We start from the raw sequence: 15,803 nt of genomic DNA on the forward strand, positions 1-15,803 counted from the left end.
ATTTCTTTAATCTTAATCATCAATCCATAAACATCGAACATTCCATCCATGGTGAGGCGCATCATTTCAACGGCCTGGATCAAGTAAACACGCGCCCATATGTATGAATCAAGCGCATCAGCACACAATGCACGTCCTCGTGCGTCAGGACAGAAAAATTCCCCCGATCCGAAAAGACAAGAGCTATTGCCAATAATAGCACACAAGGGCAGGATCGTCATTTGGAAGATCGAAACACGATCGGGCACGCGCGATTAACCATGGTTAAGGAATTAACCCATGTGAGGTTAAGAGCGGGAAAGAGAAAGGGCAGAGCGGGCAGAGCTGTCGTGTGAATGTAGGGCGAGTGAGGGGGCAGAGCGAGCTCTCTGGTCTGACTCTTACATAGCAAGCCCTGCTTTTTTTAGACGCTTCGGTCTTTCTCGTGTCGGGGGCCGTTCCCCGCCGAAATATCGGCCGTTACGCTCCCACAGCTGCCTCCCCTTCCGAAATCCTCCCGAATCGTATCGGTTTCGGATTGTTGCACCAAAATCGCTGGAGGAGAGCGCCTTCCGGAAGCTGAGCTCTGGTTTTCGAAAAGGATTTGGCCTGATTTGTTTCTAAAATGACGAATTCCGGTAGTGGATTGATCTGATTCTTTCGGGCGGGAAATCTGACGTATGAGCTCGGAGAATCGGCTGGAAGTCGGTCACGCGATCTTTGTGTTTATTTTTACATTGTCTCTCACTCCTTCTGCCTGCGGGAGAAGTTGCTGAAACGTCAGGTTCCGGCACGGGTTAGGACTGTTTTTACGGCGAAGAGAGGATCTGAGTCTCTGCCGGGAATTTTCTGCGGCGGCTGACGTTTGTTGGCCATTTTTTCCGGCGGATAAATCGATGAAGGCACCGGCGAATGGAGCGACGGCAAATCCCTGCGACGGTAGTAAAAGGAAAATGATATTTACACCCCCTGTTTTTTGATACGTACGCCCTTCTTCCCTTCATTTTTGAGAAAAGGCGTGTGCAATGAAGTGAGATAAAGCAGAGGAAATGGCGCGTATGAATTAAAAAAGAGGGTGCACGTATCAGCTCCCTCCAGAATCCCTTCCATTTTCAGAATTTTTGGAGTCCGTCGTTATTAGTTTCTGTTGAGGTGATTCCATCCAATGACGTGTCGACACGTATCGTGCGCAGGGGAGAGGAAGAGCATCAACCCGGAGCTGTGGCATGCGTGCGCCGGACCGCTCGTTACGCTGCCGCCCGTCGGAAGCTACGTGGTCTACTTCCCTCAAGGCCACAGCGAGCAGGTACGCCAGTCGGGTCATTGCTATTGTGCGCCGGGGTGCGTTTAAGCCTTCCAACGTTCACCTCACATAGGGTTGCTTTCGATTGACCAGCAAATAGCATGGTCAATCGACAGCAAACGGGTACTAAAATCAGTGTCTTGCTATTGTGCGCCGGGGTGTGTCTAATCTGGTTGCGGTTCGATTGAAACAAAGCAGGACAAATTTATGGTTAGGGTTTTTGCTATTTTGCACCTCTGCAGCATAGAAATTACCAAAAAATGAATTAACTGGGTTTAACTATAATGCGCCGTATGGTGAAGCTTTTAAACCTCCTCCACTGTGGAGCTTGTATCATGTCAGATTATGATTTCACGTATGGAATTGGAATTTGACTCTTTTTGTATTTTATTTTTTTCTCCTTTTCTGGGTTATTTTTATCGGAGTGTGGATATTTCACTTTCATGGAGTGTTTGATTTAGGTTTCTAATTATTTATTATATTTACTAGTGGAGTGGGTATGAATCCTGCTTTTTCTTTGTACTTTTGCTTTTTGAATTTTCATTTATTTTTATTTATTTTGAGTTCTCTGGTAGTTTTTCACACATTTCCAGTCTATCCTTTTATTTTACTCTCTCTATGCCATTTTCTATTTTAGTATTTATTTTAGGTCAAGATGAAAAGGTGAAAGTAATGAATAGAAAGTGCAGATTTGATTTTATTTTTCCATGTCTAGAAATGGGTTTTAATCTTCATCTTCATCTTCTTCTTCTTCTTCTTCTTCTTCGTATTTATTTATTTAAAATTTTATCTGTCTTCAAATTGACATATATGTAAAGATGTTGTAAATACCTTTCTGTCAGTTTTTTTTTTTAAATTTTTTTAATTTTTAAATATTAGTTCATGGTTCCATTTTTATTTTTTTTTGGTGATAGATGGAAAATGGTTTGGTTTCTCATTTTCAATTTCATCATTTTCTTATGAGTAATTTCATCATTTGTTATTATTAAAAGAACAAAATAATTTCTTGTTATCAGTCCTTTTCCTCATTGGTCACCCATGTTCTATTAAAATGGGTTGGGGTTATGATTTTTCTTCATCAATATTTTATGCCTACCATTTGATTTTTTCTTTTTTTCTTTTTTCACACTTACGTGTATCTTTTATTTTATCCTACTCTGGTATTTTCACTACATTTTATTGTATAAGCCTCATAACATTTTCACGCAAGAAAAAACTGATAATGGATTGCTACCCGAAGTCTGAAATTCTGAAAGAAGACGTATGCAGCCTGAATTTGAGTCAAATCAAAACAAGGTCGAGTACACAATCAAGATTTTTAGGTCTTTAGGTCAAGGCATTCGAGTTTCTTGTGTACCAATTTTCTTGAGTTTTTGCTAAGCTAAATTATTCCCTTGATAAGAGTCTTGATGAAACCAATTCTATGAGTTTTTCAAGTACTTCATTGACCCCCCAGAAAATGGCGCTTCATTGACTTCTAATAACAATTGGGTCTGAAGGAGCTTTGCTTAGCCCATGGGCCTGTACCAGGCAGCTTATGTGCATGCCAGGTGCGGATTAGGTGCAGCCCCGGCCTCACCCAAGATGATGCGACCCTCACTGTGGGGCCCACCTTTATGTATTTATTCTATATCCACGCTGTCCATCCATTTTGCCAGATCATTTCAGGGCATGAGCCCAAAAACGAAGAAGATAGAAATCTCAGGTGGACTATGCTATAGGAAACAGTGATAATTAAATGCCCTACCGTTAAAAATTTCCTAGGGCCCACTGTAAAGTTTACTTGCCACCCAACCTGTTGATAAGGTCACATAAAACTGGAGGAAGGGGGCAAAAACAAATATCAGCTCAATCCAAAACTTATGCGGCCCATTGATGGTCATTCACAACTGTTTCATATAGTATGGTCCACCTGAGATTTGGATCTTCTTCATTTTTGGCCTCATGCCTTAACATGATCTGGAAAAATGGATGGACGGCGTGGATATAGAATACGTACATCAAGGTGGGCCCCATGGTAGGGGCCGTGCGTCTTGGTTGAGGCCAGGGCCACACCTAATCCGCTCCTGTGCTTGCCACCTCATGTGCCAGCGTGGAAGATGCATGCAGTATCCAAGACATCCGTCAGGTGGGTCTGACTGGGTAGATGTTCTCACCCAAAAACGAATTTGGTCTGGTCATTTGGTGGGACACGGTGTTAGAAACAGGCAGACAAATTTTCAGAGTTGGACATTAGTTTCATATACTGTTGCCCACATAACTTGTGGACCAGCCTGATTCTTTGGTAAGGGCATCTACGTTGTATTATCCATGTGATGGATGGCTTGGATGTTGTATCATGGCACATGGTGTGTACATGAGCCGTCTTGTACATGCATGTGGGCTTTAGCAAAACTCAGGTTTGAAGATTGTCTAAAGTTTCAGCCCATGTATATTGGATGTTCGATTCATCTGTTGTCAGCTTATATGTAAGCTCTGCTTTGTTTTTCTATGTATTATTATTTTTCCATTTTTAATATATTTTTATTGATTTCCCGTTCAAAACTCATTGATTATATCAGAACCTGGCTGAGTTGTCTCAGTTCTTTGGCCCCAAATTATGAGTCCAAACTCAAGTTTTTGTTAGAAATTTGGCAAATTGTCCATTGCCCTTACCCTTCACAAAATAAATAAGTAAATGATAAAATCAATTGTCCTGGCTCGGCTGAACTCGACATGCAAGAGACTGGTGTCTACTTCGGACCTAAGTTTTGTGAACAATGGTTTTTCAGTATTGGGCATGTATCATGCGGCTGCGCTATCCTTAAGGGCTGCCTGGCTGATGGCATGGTTGTGTTAACCGCTCAGTGCATGACAACTGTCGCCTAACATTCCTTCAACTGCTCAAAGCCTAATAGATGGTGAGACGTGTACACTGTCTGGTGGATCTCATCTATAAAACCCATTGAGTGGTGGATATCATCATCCCTTCTAGTTTGTCTGCACTCACCGACATGTGATCTGTGTTGACCTCGAAGCGCGTTCGCACTTTCCATGAAATGGCCCATGCTAACCCCAAGCGTGTTCGCACTGTCCACAAGGCAGGCCACACTGCCATGAAGTTAGCCGTGCTATCCACAAGATAGCCCACGCTTCCACTAGTGCAACCCCCTATTATTATTATTATTTTTTCAATTGGATAAATTGCATTAAAAAAAAAAAAAGGCTAAGGCCAAAATTACAAATATACATATATTCACCCCTGGTAAGGAGTCTCAAATACGAGACCTCCCACTTTGATATCACTTTGATGCGGGATAACTAACCAGTTGCTCTAAAAGCTCGAATTGATAGAGTGTGGCGAATCAGCCTAAGCCCTACTTCACATGGGTTAGGCTCTCAGCCGAATCTACTCGTGGGCCCCACTTCACATGGGTTCCGCCTCACACGAGCCACCCGCCTCACAGTAGGCGCCCACCACGATTGTGCCCCCGCTTCACACAAGCCGCCCCACTCAAGCTTGATGTGAAAATGCTCCCGCATTAGCTGCCCCATTGAACACAACCCTCAAAAGCTAAGAAAGGAAACAAAAACTACACTTCCACCCACTCCTTCACATTTTGAATAGCCAACTTAAAAGATCTGCACTGCCCCATGCATTTTGTTTTTGAAGCATTGCTCATTTTGTTCCCACTATAAAGCCCAAAGGATCGCTAACATGCCTAATCTCCACACCTTTTTCCCGAATTTCCCTGACTCCCCACCATGCCAAGCAATGAGGAATCCCTCTATTGCGTTCGGGAACACCCATATAACCCCAAAGAACTGAAGAAGAAAAAATCCCAAAGCCACCCTTTCATGCATTCCACGACCATATCATGCCTCCCAATTAACGATATCAATACAGCCCCAGATTGCCTATCTTTGTATCATATCCAATATTTGGAACCATGCTTCTTATCCCACCGCCGAATTTTTACCAAAATTGATACTATGTTCCATTATGACCTTGTGAGGAAATTGAATGACAAAGAATAAACAAAAAGGCATATTTTATTTTGTAATGGAATTTATCAACCAAATTTTGAAATTGCATTTGAGTTTTCCTTAGGCTGAGGATAAATAACATTTGTAAAATCTGCCCACATTTTTTCTAGCAAAAAAGTGTAGGGACCATTGAAAAATTGACAAAAACTTCGAACCAAAAATACCATTTTTTAAAAAACTCATTACCATTTTTTTTGAAAAATGTAACCATGAAGTTTATTGGTAAAATGGGTTGAAATTTCCATTGTACCTTTTGTTTTTCATTATATTGTGTATCCATGCAGAAGGCAATGTGAACAGGTAAGCAGGTTGGAGATGTCAGTTACATGCTGCTTTTACATTATTTTTCATAATTGTTTTGTAGGAAGCTCATAAGAAGTTTTGATTTCCAGGTTGCAGCTTCTATGCAGAAGGATGCCGATGCTCACATCCCAAACTACCCAAATCTGCCCTCAAAGTTGATTTGCCTCCTTCACAATGTCACGTTGCATGTATGGCACTGTTTTCTTCAGTTTCTGTCATTTCTACTCATAAATAATAGTTTTTGTGACTATGGAAATGCTTTCTCTACTCTCATTTCTGCTGAATAGCTTTTTGTTTATCAATGATGTCAAAATTTTACTTCTGTTACCTTTCAAAACTAAAAAATAAATTTACTTCTGTTCTGTTTTTTATTTTCTAGGCTGATGCAGAGACAGATGAAGTTTATGCTCAGATGACACTTCAGCCGGTCAATACAGTAAGTATGCAACTTGTTAGATGTATACTTGAGAGAGTTTGGAGTTTTGATTGGTGAGCTGGAGACAAAATCAAGCATCGACATTTTTTTCTCAGAAATAGAGCCAAATCATTTCTCTGGAACCACAGAAATGAGGGGAACTGATGTTTATTATTATTATTTTTTTATGGTTTTGAATTTTTCTACAGTTTAGACAATTAATTGCTAGAAAGTTGTGACATCTAGTAAACTTTTGATTGCTGCCATCATGCAATATAAATTCTGGATAATCAAGAAATTCTCTATGTTCCCATTTTTGTAAAATTTTGAATTATGATAGGCAATTGGCTGGGTAGAAAGGTTAGGATAATTAGGACATTGTCTTCCACCACTCTCCTTTAAGGAATAACACCATTCCATGGATCATTTTGATCAACCAAAGCATCCTATCCCAGAGAAGATTTTGGTTACAGCTGCCTTTTTTTTTTTTTTTTAATGGGCAACTCAGATATTTTATTAGAACGAAAAGGAAGATTGAAACAGAAGAGAATACGAACTGCAACACACAGACTACCAACTCCAACAAAATTAATTCCCTAGATAGCTATAACCATCAAAAGGCTATCTTCTATCCACCACTAGGGGAGAGCCCTAACCGATCCTCTTTAGCAAAACTGTTTGCTTCAGAGTTGCCCTCATGATCCACTGGAAAAGAAATGGCCATAATGTTATCACACAGAACCAATGCCTCAATTAAATCAGCAATCCTCCATGGGCAATTACCAGTTCTAGCCCAGTTTATGGCGTTGCTTGAATCACCTTAAATGATTATCGGGGAAACATTGAACTCCACAGACACTTTAATCTATCCTAGGCAACGCATGGCTAGTGCAAAATTAAAGTCCTTAATCCTGAGGGAACCTGAGAACTTAATTGAGGAGACACCCACACCTGACCAGGATTCTCAAGAGAATGCCCATCAAACTTTAGCTGCTGCAAGCATCAACCTCATATGTGACAACAAATGTTATGCCTACCCTTGCTTTTATAAACAGTGCAATATTTGACTTTTCACACCTAGTAAAAGTTCCTGACTTTCTGAATTTACTGTGTGATGCAGTATGAGAAGGAGGCATTATTGGCATCAGATCTTGCACTCAAGACAACTAAGCCGCAGACGGAGTTTTTCTGTAAGACGCTAACTGCCAGTGATACTAGCACTCATGGAGGTTTCTCTGTACCGCGCCGTGCAGCAGAGAAGATCTTCCCTCCTCTTGTAAGTGAATTTCATATCCAAATGTTTGATACCATATTTTCAAAGCTCTATGAGAGTCAATTACACTTGTGTTTCCCTTGGCACTTTATGTAGGACTTTTCAATGCAACCACCTGCTCAAGAACTGGTCGCTAGAGACTTGCATGATAATGCATGGACCTTCCGGCATATCTACCGAGGTGAGCCAATTTGATTGTCTTTCAAAAGATTGAAAGTTGATAAACTCTAAACCAACTTGGTCTTGATGTGGTGTTGCAGTGAAACTCGTTCAAGTAGCCCAATACAGTTTTCAAGTTTAAAACCTTATGATAAATATGCATTACTTTTCAAAAAGAACTTATAAATGTAAATTTTCTAGTGTTGTGGGTGTGCTCCCCACCATGGTGTGCCGTAAAGGCCGTTACGTAAAGGTAATGGTGGCAACCGTTACACGTTACGGGGTCGTAACGGCTGTAACAGCCGTTATGGAAAAAATGACCTGTAATTGCCGTTAACGGCACGTTACATCCCCTATAAAGGCCATAATAGCCCCGTAATGGTCTATTACGGGACGTATAGAGGTTTTTCATACTTTTCAATCAACATTACGAGGCAGATACATGTTTTTTCAGGGGTTTTTTCAATAAATAAATTTAAAAAAAGAAAAAAGAGAGAGACCGTAACAGCTGTTGCGCCCTGTATCGTAAAGGTAACAGTGGTGGCCGTGACGGCCACCGTTACCATTACAGAACACCTTGCTCCCCATAGACGCTAGTTCAATTCCCCTTCTTGTGATTACCCAATGCACATGGTTTGCCAGTGATTGCATGCATCCGCAGGGAATTGTCTTGCCTCAAAATAGGGCAGGGACACCCTAACGTCATCAAAAAATAATAATTAATCACTTTTTTTTAGTTCCAAGAAAATCAAGCTACACTCTTTAGGAGTTGAACTCTCAATCCCAACCATGTTTTGAGCGAGCAAAGTCACTTGACTAGTTTTTTAGTACATAGGTGAGCTTTCAACACGAAATGATCATTTGTCCAATGTCCTCATGCATATTTATAGAGATACTTTTTACATAAATATGGCTTCCTTCTTTCCATGCAAAAACTTAATGTTCTTTCTGCAACTGCAGGTCAGCCAAAGCGGCATTTACTTACAACTGGTTGGAGTCTATTCGTGAGTGGAAAGAGGCTGTTTGCTGGTGATTCTGTCTTATTTATTAGGTAAATGCTGAAAGCTATTAAATTACAAATAAAACCGCACCTGGTTATTCTTCATTTTTTGGGTGCTGATTCTTCAAAACAGATGTAGCAACTGGCATTATTCCATCATCTTTTCATTAGGAGGAAATTCTTGTGAAAGTACTCCACAAAAGATCAACGAATGCTGAATCATTGTGTGAGAATTTGATGAATAAAACTGATGATGGTTCTTGTTCGTTACAAAGCTTGTTAACCTTTTCAGTTTATTATGAGAACTCAAGATCTTTGTCCATATCTTTTATCATATGAATAAGTGCCGATTTATTGACTGCTGATTTCATTTTATCTTCTTCTCTGTTCATTCATATGTTGATTCATAACAGAAATAACAGATTTGTATGAGCCTTCCCATAATTTCTGATTCAGAGTCTGCTATTCCTTTTGTAATTGTTTCATTGCTTGTGCTCATGAACAGAGACGAAAAATCACAGCTTCTCTTGGGTATCAGGCGAGCTAACAGGCAGCCTATGAATATGTCGTCATCGGTTTTATCAAGTGATAGTATGCATATTGGGATTCTAGCAGCAGCTGCCCACGCTGCCGCAAACCACAGCCCCTTCACCGTATTCTACAATCCTAGGCCAGTGACTTCTTTCCTCTCCACTTCTCTATCTCTATGTAAATTTTGTGATTCAGCTTTCACATGTTCTAGAAATATGCATCAGTCTTGGAATAGAGTTTATCAAGGTTGTTTATTTATTATTTTTATTATTTATTTTTTTAAAAAAATGTTTGTGAAAACAAATTTTTTTTCCCTGCAGGGCCAGTCCATCAGAATTTGTTATTCCTTTAGCCAAGTACAACAAGGCCATCTATGGCAACCAAATATCCCTGGGCATGCGCTTCCGAATGATGTTTGAAACTGAAGAGTCGGGAACAAGAAGGTGATTTGGCGCGTTCATTCTCTCAAAGGAGGCCATATTTATAACGTCGGTCTTCCACGGTTTATAGAGAAAACATAACTAGGTTTAAATATTGAAACTTGATGTGGGCAATAGTCCGATCCGACTAGAAACCCAATGAGGGTCTGGATCCCTAGTTAACTCAAAGTTGAATAGTGATCAGGTACTCAATTGAGTATCTCAAGTCTGAAAGCTTATGCTTTAGCTTAATAAGTTGCCCTTTAACTCAAATCAGAGAATTTTTTCAAGCTGTTCTTGGAGTTTTTAAACAATGGAAAGTAATGCTGTAATCTTCGTTCTGCAGGTATATGGGTACAATCACTGGCATCAGTGATTTAGATCCTGTGAGGTGGAAAAATTCGCAGTGGCGTAATCTACAGGTAGAATTCACAGAGTAAAGATTTGATGTTTCTTACTGTAGTAAACTCTGTTTCCTTTATTTAATATTCATTTGCATTTTTGGCATCCTTTGTTCTTAAATAGGTCGGTTGGGATGAGTCCACTGCTGGTGAAAGGCGTAATCGGGTCTCAATCTGGGAGATTGAACCTGTGGCAGCTCCATTTTTCATCTGCCCGCCGCCATTTTTCAGATCAAAGCGCCCCAGACAACCGGGAATGTCAGGTACTCTATGCAATGTCATTCTTTTCTTAAACATGTCCGTTCACAGTTGGGCTGGACATCAAGCAACCTTTTAGGTTCTGATTCTTGAAATGTATGAGAAAAGCCCTGGGAAATAGATTGAAATGTATGAGAAAAGCCCTAGGAAATAGAGATCGCCCTTACGGTTTTTCTGATAACAAGTCTAGGTTGAAAGGTAGGTGCTAGTTGCTTGACAGCTGAAGGTCAACCGGATCACTGAAATCAAAATCAAAATTTGAGAGTACCTATAAGACCAGCCATGCTTTATGCTTTATGAGACAGAATGTTAGTGGTAAAAGAACAACATGTTCATAGGACGAGTGTAGCTGAAATGAGGGCGTTGAGATGGATGAGTGGCAAGACGAGGAAGGATCAAATTAGAAATAAATGCATCGAGAGAACTTATGAATAGTACCGATAGGTAATAAGATGAAGGAAAGTAGACTTGGATGGTTTGCTTATGTACAATGGAGACCAAGAACCATGCCAATTAGGAGTGAGTCGGTACAAGTTGAAGGCTCTGAAAGGGCAAGGGGAAGGCCCAAAAGGAGGTGGATGTAGTAAGAAAATACTTAATGACCTATGATCTAGCTGTAACTGACCCCAATTAAGTGGGATAAGGCTTAGATAATTGCGGGTTTCTTGCTAGCAAACAATCAACTGTGCTTGCTGGACATGCCCATGGCACCATTTTTCAACAGGGCCAATGCGTGCTGTTTAAATGGCGACCCTCTTTAGATAATTAACTGTGGAACACAGGTAAACATTGCTTCACAAAAACTGATGTTTTAAAACACGGACTGCACTGGGTGGTCGGATGGGTTTGGACCAGAACTGGCATGATTACCTCGAAAACTGGCAAGTTACAAGGAGAGAACTGTTTTGTAACATAATGCTACTATGGTGGTCAAAGCTCGAACCCATGACCTGTGCTGGAAAATTAAACATTCTAACCACAAGCCTAACAGCATACTATATGTTGATTCTCTCTGCTCTTTGTTATTTTTGGGTGAAATAAAATCCGGGCCAGTCGAGTCTGTCTGGATTAACCGGCTTTTGGACAGAACAAACCACGAAAACAGGTTGAGGTCCAGTCCTGGTTTTAAAGCATTGATGAAAACAAGACACAGATAGCTAACCAGCCCACTCTACATTGCTATTGCAGATGACGAGTCGTCCGACATGGAGGGCCTTTTCAAGAGAGCAATGCCTTGGCTTGGCGATGAAATCTGTATAAAGGATCCTCAGTCTCCAAGTTCCCTACTCCCAGGGCTGAGCTTAGTTCAATGGATGAACATGCAGCAAAATCCTTCACTTGCAAACACAACCATGCAGCCAGACTGTTTACGCTCACTGACCGGACCTGTGCTCCAAAACCTTGCTGCAACGGATCTCTCCCGTCAGTTTGGGTTGCAGGCGCAGATGTTGCAGCAGAACAACTTGCAATTAGCTTCTACTAGGCCACCTCAACAACCCCAACAACTAGATCACCTTCCAAAGCTACCTGTCACATTAAACCAAATGACCTCTGTTAATCGGCCACAGCAACAACAAATGGATGTCATTAATCAGCAGCAAAGGCAGCATTTGATGAATCAGACGCTTGCCCAGAACCAAACTCAAGCCCAGATTCTACTTCCAAACCACATTCAACAGCAGCAGCAGCAACCTCAGCAACCGTTGATCCAGAATCACCAGCCTCAAACTAACCTCCCCCCAAACCAGCAACAACAACAGCTGAATGTCAGTATGAATCAACAGCACAACCGACTGCCGGTTCAGCACTCTCACCAAGCAGCAAATCAGCAATTACAGTTGTCTGAACATCAGATTCAGCTGCAACTGTTGCAGAAACTTCAGCAGCAGCAACAGTCAGTCTTGTCACAACCTGCATTCCAACAGCCTCAATTGTCCCAACTACAAGAGCAGCAGAGACAACCCCTTGAAGTGCCGCAACATTTACCAAACCCGAATTTGCTTTCTCAGCAACAAATGATCCCACAGCAGATGGTGAAGAACACCCAGGTAAGCATCCCGTTTTCTCAGCCGATGCAACACCAGCCACAGCAGAAGCTTCAACAGCAATCAGCCATGCTGTCCGACCTGCCTGGATTGGGGTTCCCTCAGCAGCCATCAACCAATCTGCTCTCAACTCCTCCCAGCCATTTATTGGCAGTGGGAGGAGCTCAGTCAGTAATAACTGACGATGTTCCATCTTGTTCCACATCACCTTCGACAAACAACTGTTCTGCCCTTCCTCAACCAATCTTAAACAGAACCCACCGTGGAATGGTCACAACCGAGGAAATGGCTCAGTCAGCAGCGACTGTTTTGAGCCCTGGCACTTTGGAAGCCATGGCTACTGGCACGAATCTAGCAAAGGAGTTACAGAAATCTGATAACCATATCAAGCCTTCGATGCGCATTTCCAAGATTAGTCAAGGGCCAGATGCACAGACACATTTAAATGTCCCACAAACAGATTACTTGGACACAACATCTTCAGGAACATCGGTCTGCCTCTCTCACACTGATGGGCCATTGCAGCAGAACTTCCCATTGTCTTCTTTTAATCCATCAGCAATGTTGTTCAGAGATACGGTCCAAGATGGTGGGGTTCACACTGATCCTAGGAATAATGTTTTATTTGGAGTAAACATTGATGGACCACTAGGAATACCGTTGACTCCTGATCCTTCACTCACAAAGAGCATGGGATCAGGGAAGGATTTCGAGAATCACCTCTCATCTGGGGACGTGCTGACCAACTTTGGCAGCTCCAAAGAAATTCAACCGGATCTCTCATCCTCAATTGTTTCTCAGTCGTTTGGGGTCCCGGATATAGCATTTGATCCTGGAGTTTCCCTTGATTCTACTATCAATGATGGTAGCTTCTTGAATGGAGGTTCATGGGCACCGGCTCCTCAGTTTCAGCGCTTGCGAACGTTTACCAAGGTTAGTTTTCCTTCTAATTTTGATTGCACTCTACTTGGTAATGTTTCCCTGGGAAGATTAACCGTGGATACTATGCATTGTTTAACACTATAATCTCTCATTTGTTTAGGTATACAAACGTGGAGCTGTTGGTAGATCTGTAGATATTACCCGTTATTCGGGCTATGAAGAGCTTAAACAAGATCTAGCTCGTAGATTTGGAATTGAGGGACAGCTTGAGGATCGGCAGAGGATAGGTTGGAAACTGGTTTATGTGGATCATGAGAATGACGTCCTACTTGTCGGTGATGACCCATGGGAGTAAGTTGACCTATCTTTCTCTTGTAAGATTTTTTTTTCCTTTTTTCTGAATCTTTTTCCAACTATATTGGGGCCTGTTTGGATCCACAGATTCCAAACGAGAGCTATCGCAATATGTAATTATTGTGATCAAACGTTGATTAGATATGGTGGATAAAAAGGTATTAAAAGCAGTTGCTCTATGCTGCCACGTTGTAAAAAATATGGCTTCGAAAATACACCCAAATCCTCGTTCTAATCCACCCCATCGTTTCCAAAGTCTTGAAAAGACTGTTCTACTTAGGTTGCAAACAGAGCTACTTCCTCATTCCATGTCTTTTCCTCGTGTCTTAAACCATACAATATACCCCTTTCTCCTTCCATCTCCCCGCTCCTCTACCTCCTTCCAAAGTCATCATTGAGAAGGATCACATCCTTCAAACACCACACCTCTATGCTGGGACATTCCACTCTCTGTCCTGAAACAGCGACTGCAACCCCTCTACAGAGAAGCCATCGTCCTCGCTAGTAGTCCGGACATTTCTGTTGTAATGACTCCACAAATCAGTGAATAAGGTGGGCCTGTAAATTTCGTTTGTCCTATACATATAATCTTCCATTCCTTCAATGTCACCTCACCCATATAAGATGCATACCATTTTTTGCCATGGTATTCTATTCTTGAATGGCAAACAGTCCATTTTGCCACGGTTGGTAGCACGCATGCAGTAGTGTCTCCCAACACATGGATGAATGTGTCCACAAGCGCAGGTGGTCACTCATGTCGAATATTTTGACGTTTGAGGCCCTCTGAGTAAGTTCTGGCTCAAACTGGGAGGATACGAATGCTGGAGAATATCGTTTGTCATTGCATGCAGTCGATTGGGTTTCCTTACGCTTATAGCAATCACAATTCCCGTGGATTGGAATCTTTAAGTTCACAGGGCGTATTCAAATGGCCAAATTAGTGTGATCTGGTAGTGGCCCTGCAAAGTATTGTATTCAGTTCAGTCGTGTCAATCATGATTTCCTAGTAGTATCCAAGCATAGATGATAGTCCGCAATTGAAGGAATCAGGTGTTTCATATGAGCAAACAAATAGGGTTATTGGCTGGCATTTATTGCTGTATTCATGTCAAGAAGTAACTGAATTTAACGCTATTCCACTACTACACACTGGAATCTACCAATCCAAACAGGCCCAAAATTTTATAGGCATGTGCCATCACTAATCAATGTAGCGAAAAACTTGAAACTTGGTCTGCAAATTTTGTCATTTTTAAGTACCGATTTCAGTTTAACCCCAATTACTATGTAGTTTGGATTCAGTTATAATTGTGGGATATGCCTATAAAAATTTGCAGAGAGTTCGTGAACTGCGTTCGCAGCATAAAAATTTTGTCCCCTCAAGAAGTCCAGCAAATGAGTCTGGATGGTGATCTTGGGAACAATGTACTTCTGAATCAGGCATGTAGCAGTTCAGATGGTGGCAACACATGGAAGAACGGAGGCGGCCAGTGTGACCAAATCTCCGGCAACCCTTCTACTGGGTCACAGGATCACTAAAAGTGAGATAGAGCTTTTAGAATGATAGGAAAAAAAAAAAAATCAGTATAAAATTATTATTCCTGGCCGGAGAATATGAGTTCACTTTGAGATTGAAGTGGCTAAATGATCTTTTCAGTCTCCTGGCCTTTCCAATTGCAGGCAATTTTCACATGTAAGACAGTGATAGATAAGGATTTTCCAATGAATAGCCAGAGCAACCGACGTAGCATGGAATGTAACCAAAAAGAAAAAGAAAAAAAGAAAGAGAAGAGAATGGGAAGATGACTACTGAAGAATGTTTGGAGGGTGGAAGAATCCATATCAATGGTGAAGAATGCTGCATCTGCAACCCTTAAACGCTAGATGCTTGTTGTAAGATTGATTTTTATATTTTAGGAGACTTACAGAGAGGCTAATGCTCGATATCTGTAGTAGGGTTGTCCATGTGTATATGTTTTATGTAATCTGTATTGTTGAATCCTGGGCTGTTTGATGAAAAGATAATTTTTAATTTCATGAGGTGGAGGAAACTTGCACTTGCATTCCTAACATTAGCTGCTTATCATTTTCCAAGATTCTGAGAATGAGTGATTGAACTAGAGCCCAAACCACAGGTTTGAAGAATACGCTGGCCTGAGCTGGGATGGGCTTTTATTTTAGCTAAATGACCTACAGGTCCGTTGTCTATTAGAAGTTGTGGGTGTGATCCAGGCCATGCCCAGACCCAATTAATTTTGCATCTATCAGAATGTGGGCCGTGCTCATGAGCCTAGTGATCTTGACCGGGTTAGCTTGCGTCCGAGTCTGGTGATTTCTTGTCAGGCATGATTTGGGCCGACTGGGCCCAAGCTTAACCCACTAATTAGTTTGAAAAGGATTTTGCAGGCCAGATCCAGCTCATCCTAGCCAAGCTTGGGTCTACCTCCTAAGG

The 15,803-nt window shown here is 41.5% G+C and overlaps 1 protein-coding gene across 1 annotated transcript; it reads left to right on the forward strand.

Annotated features, from left to right (window-relative positions):
* The first annotated feature begins 327 nt into the window (after positions 1-327).
* Positions 328-15,387, forward strand: LOC131217546 (auxin response factor 19-like). Its single transcript, XM_058212482.1, has 14 exons — positions 328-918; positions 1,173-1,285; positions 5,701-5,799; positions 5,991-6,047; positions 7,147-7,302; positions 7,396-7,480; positions 8,419-8,509; positions 8,964-9,128; positions 9,310-9,432; positions 9,755-9,830; positions 9,934-10,072; positions 11,256-13,045; positions 13,155-13,345; positions 14,689-15,387. Exons 1-14 carry the CDS (start codon positions 876-878, stop codon positions 14,888-14,890), a joined length of 3,330 nt encoding a protein of 1,109 aa, XP_058068465.1. The 5' UTR covers positions 328-875; the 3' UTR covers positions 14,891-15,387.
* Positions 15,388-15,803: the final 416 nt, after the last annotated feature.

Source organism: Magnolia sinica, chromosome 10 (assembly GCF_029962835.1).
Source record: "Magnolia sinica isolate HGM2019 chromosome 10, MsV1, whole genome shotgun sequence".
Classification (NCBI taxonomy): domain Eukaryota; kingdom Viridiplantae; phylum Streptophyta; class Magnoliopsida; order Magnoliales; family Magnoliaceae; genus Magnolia; species Magnolia sinica.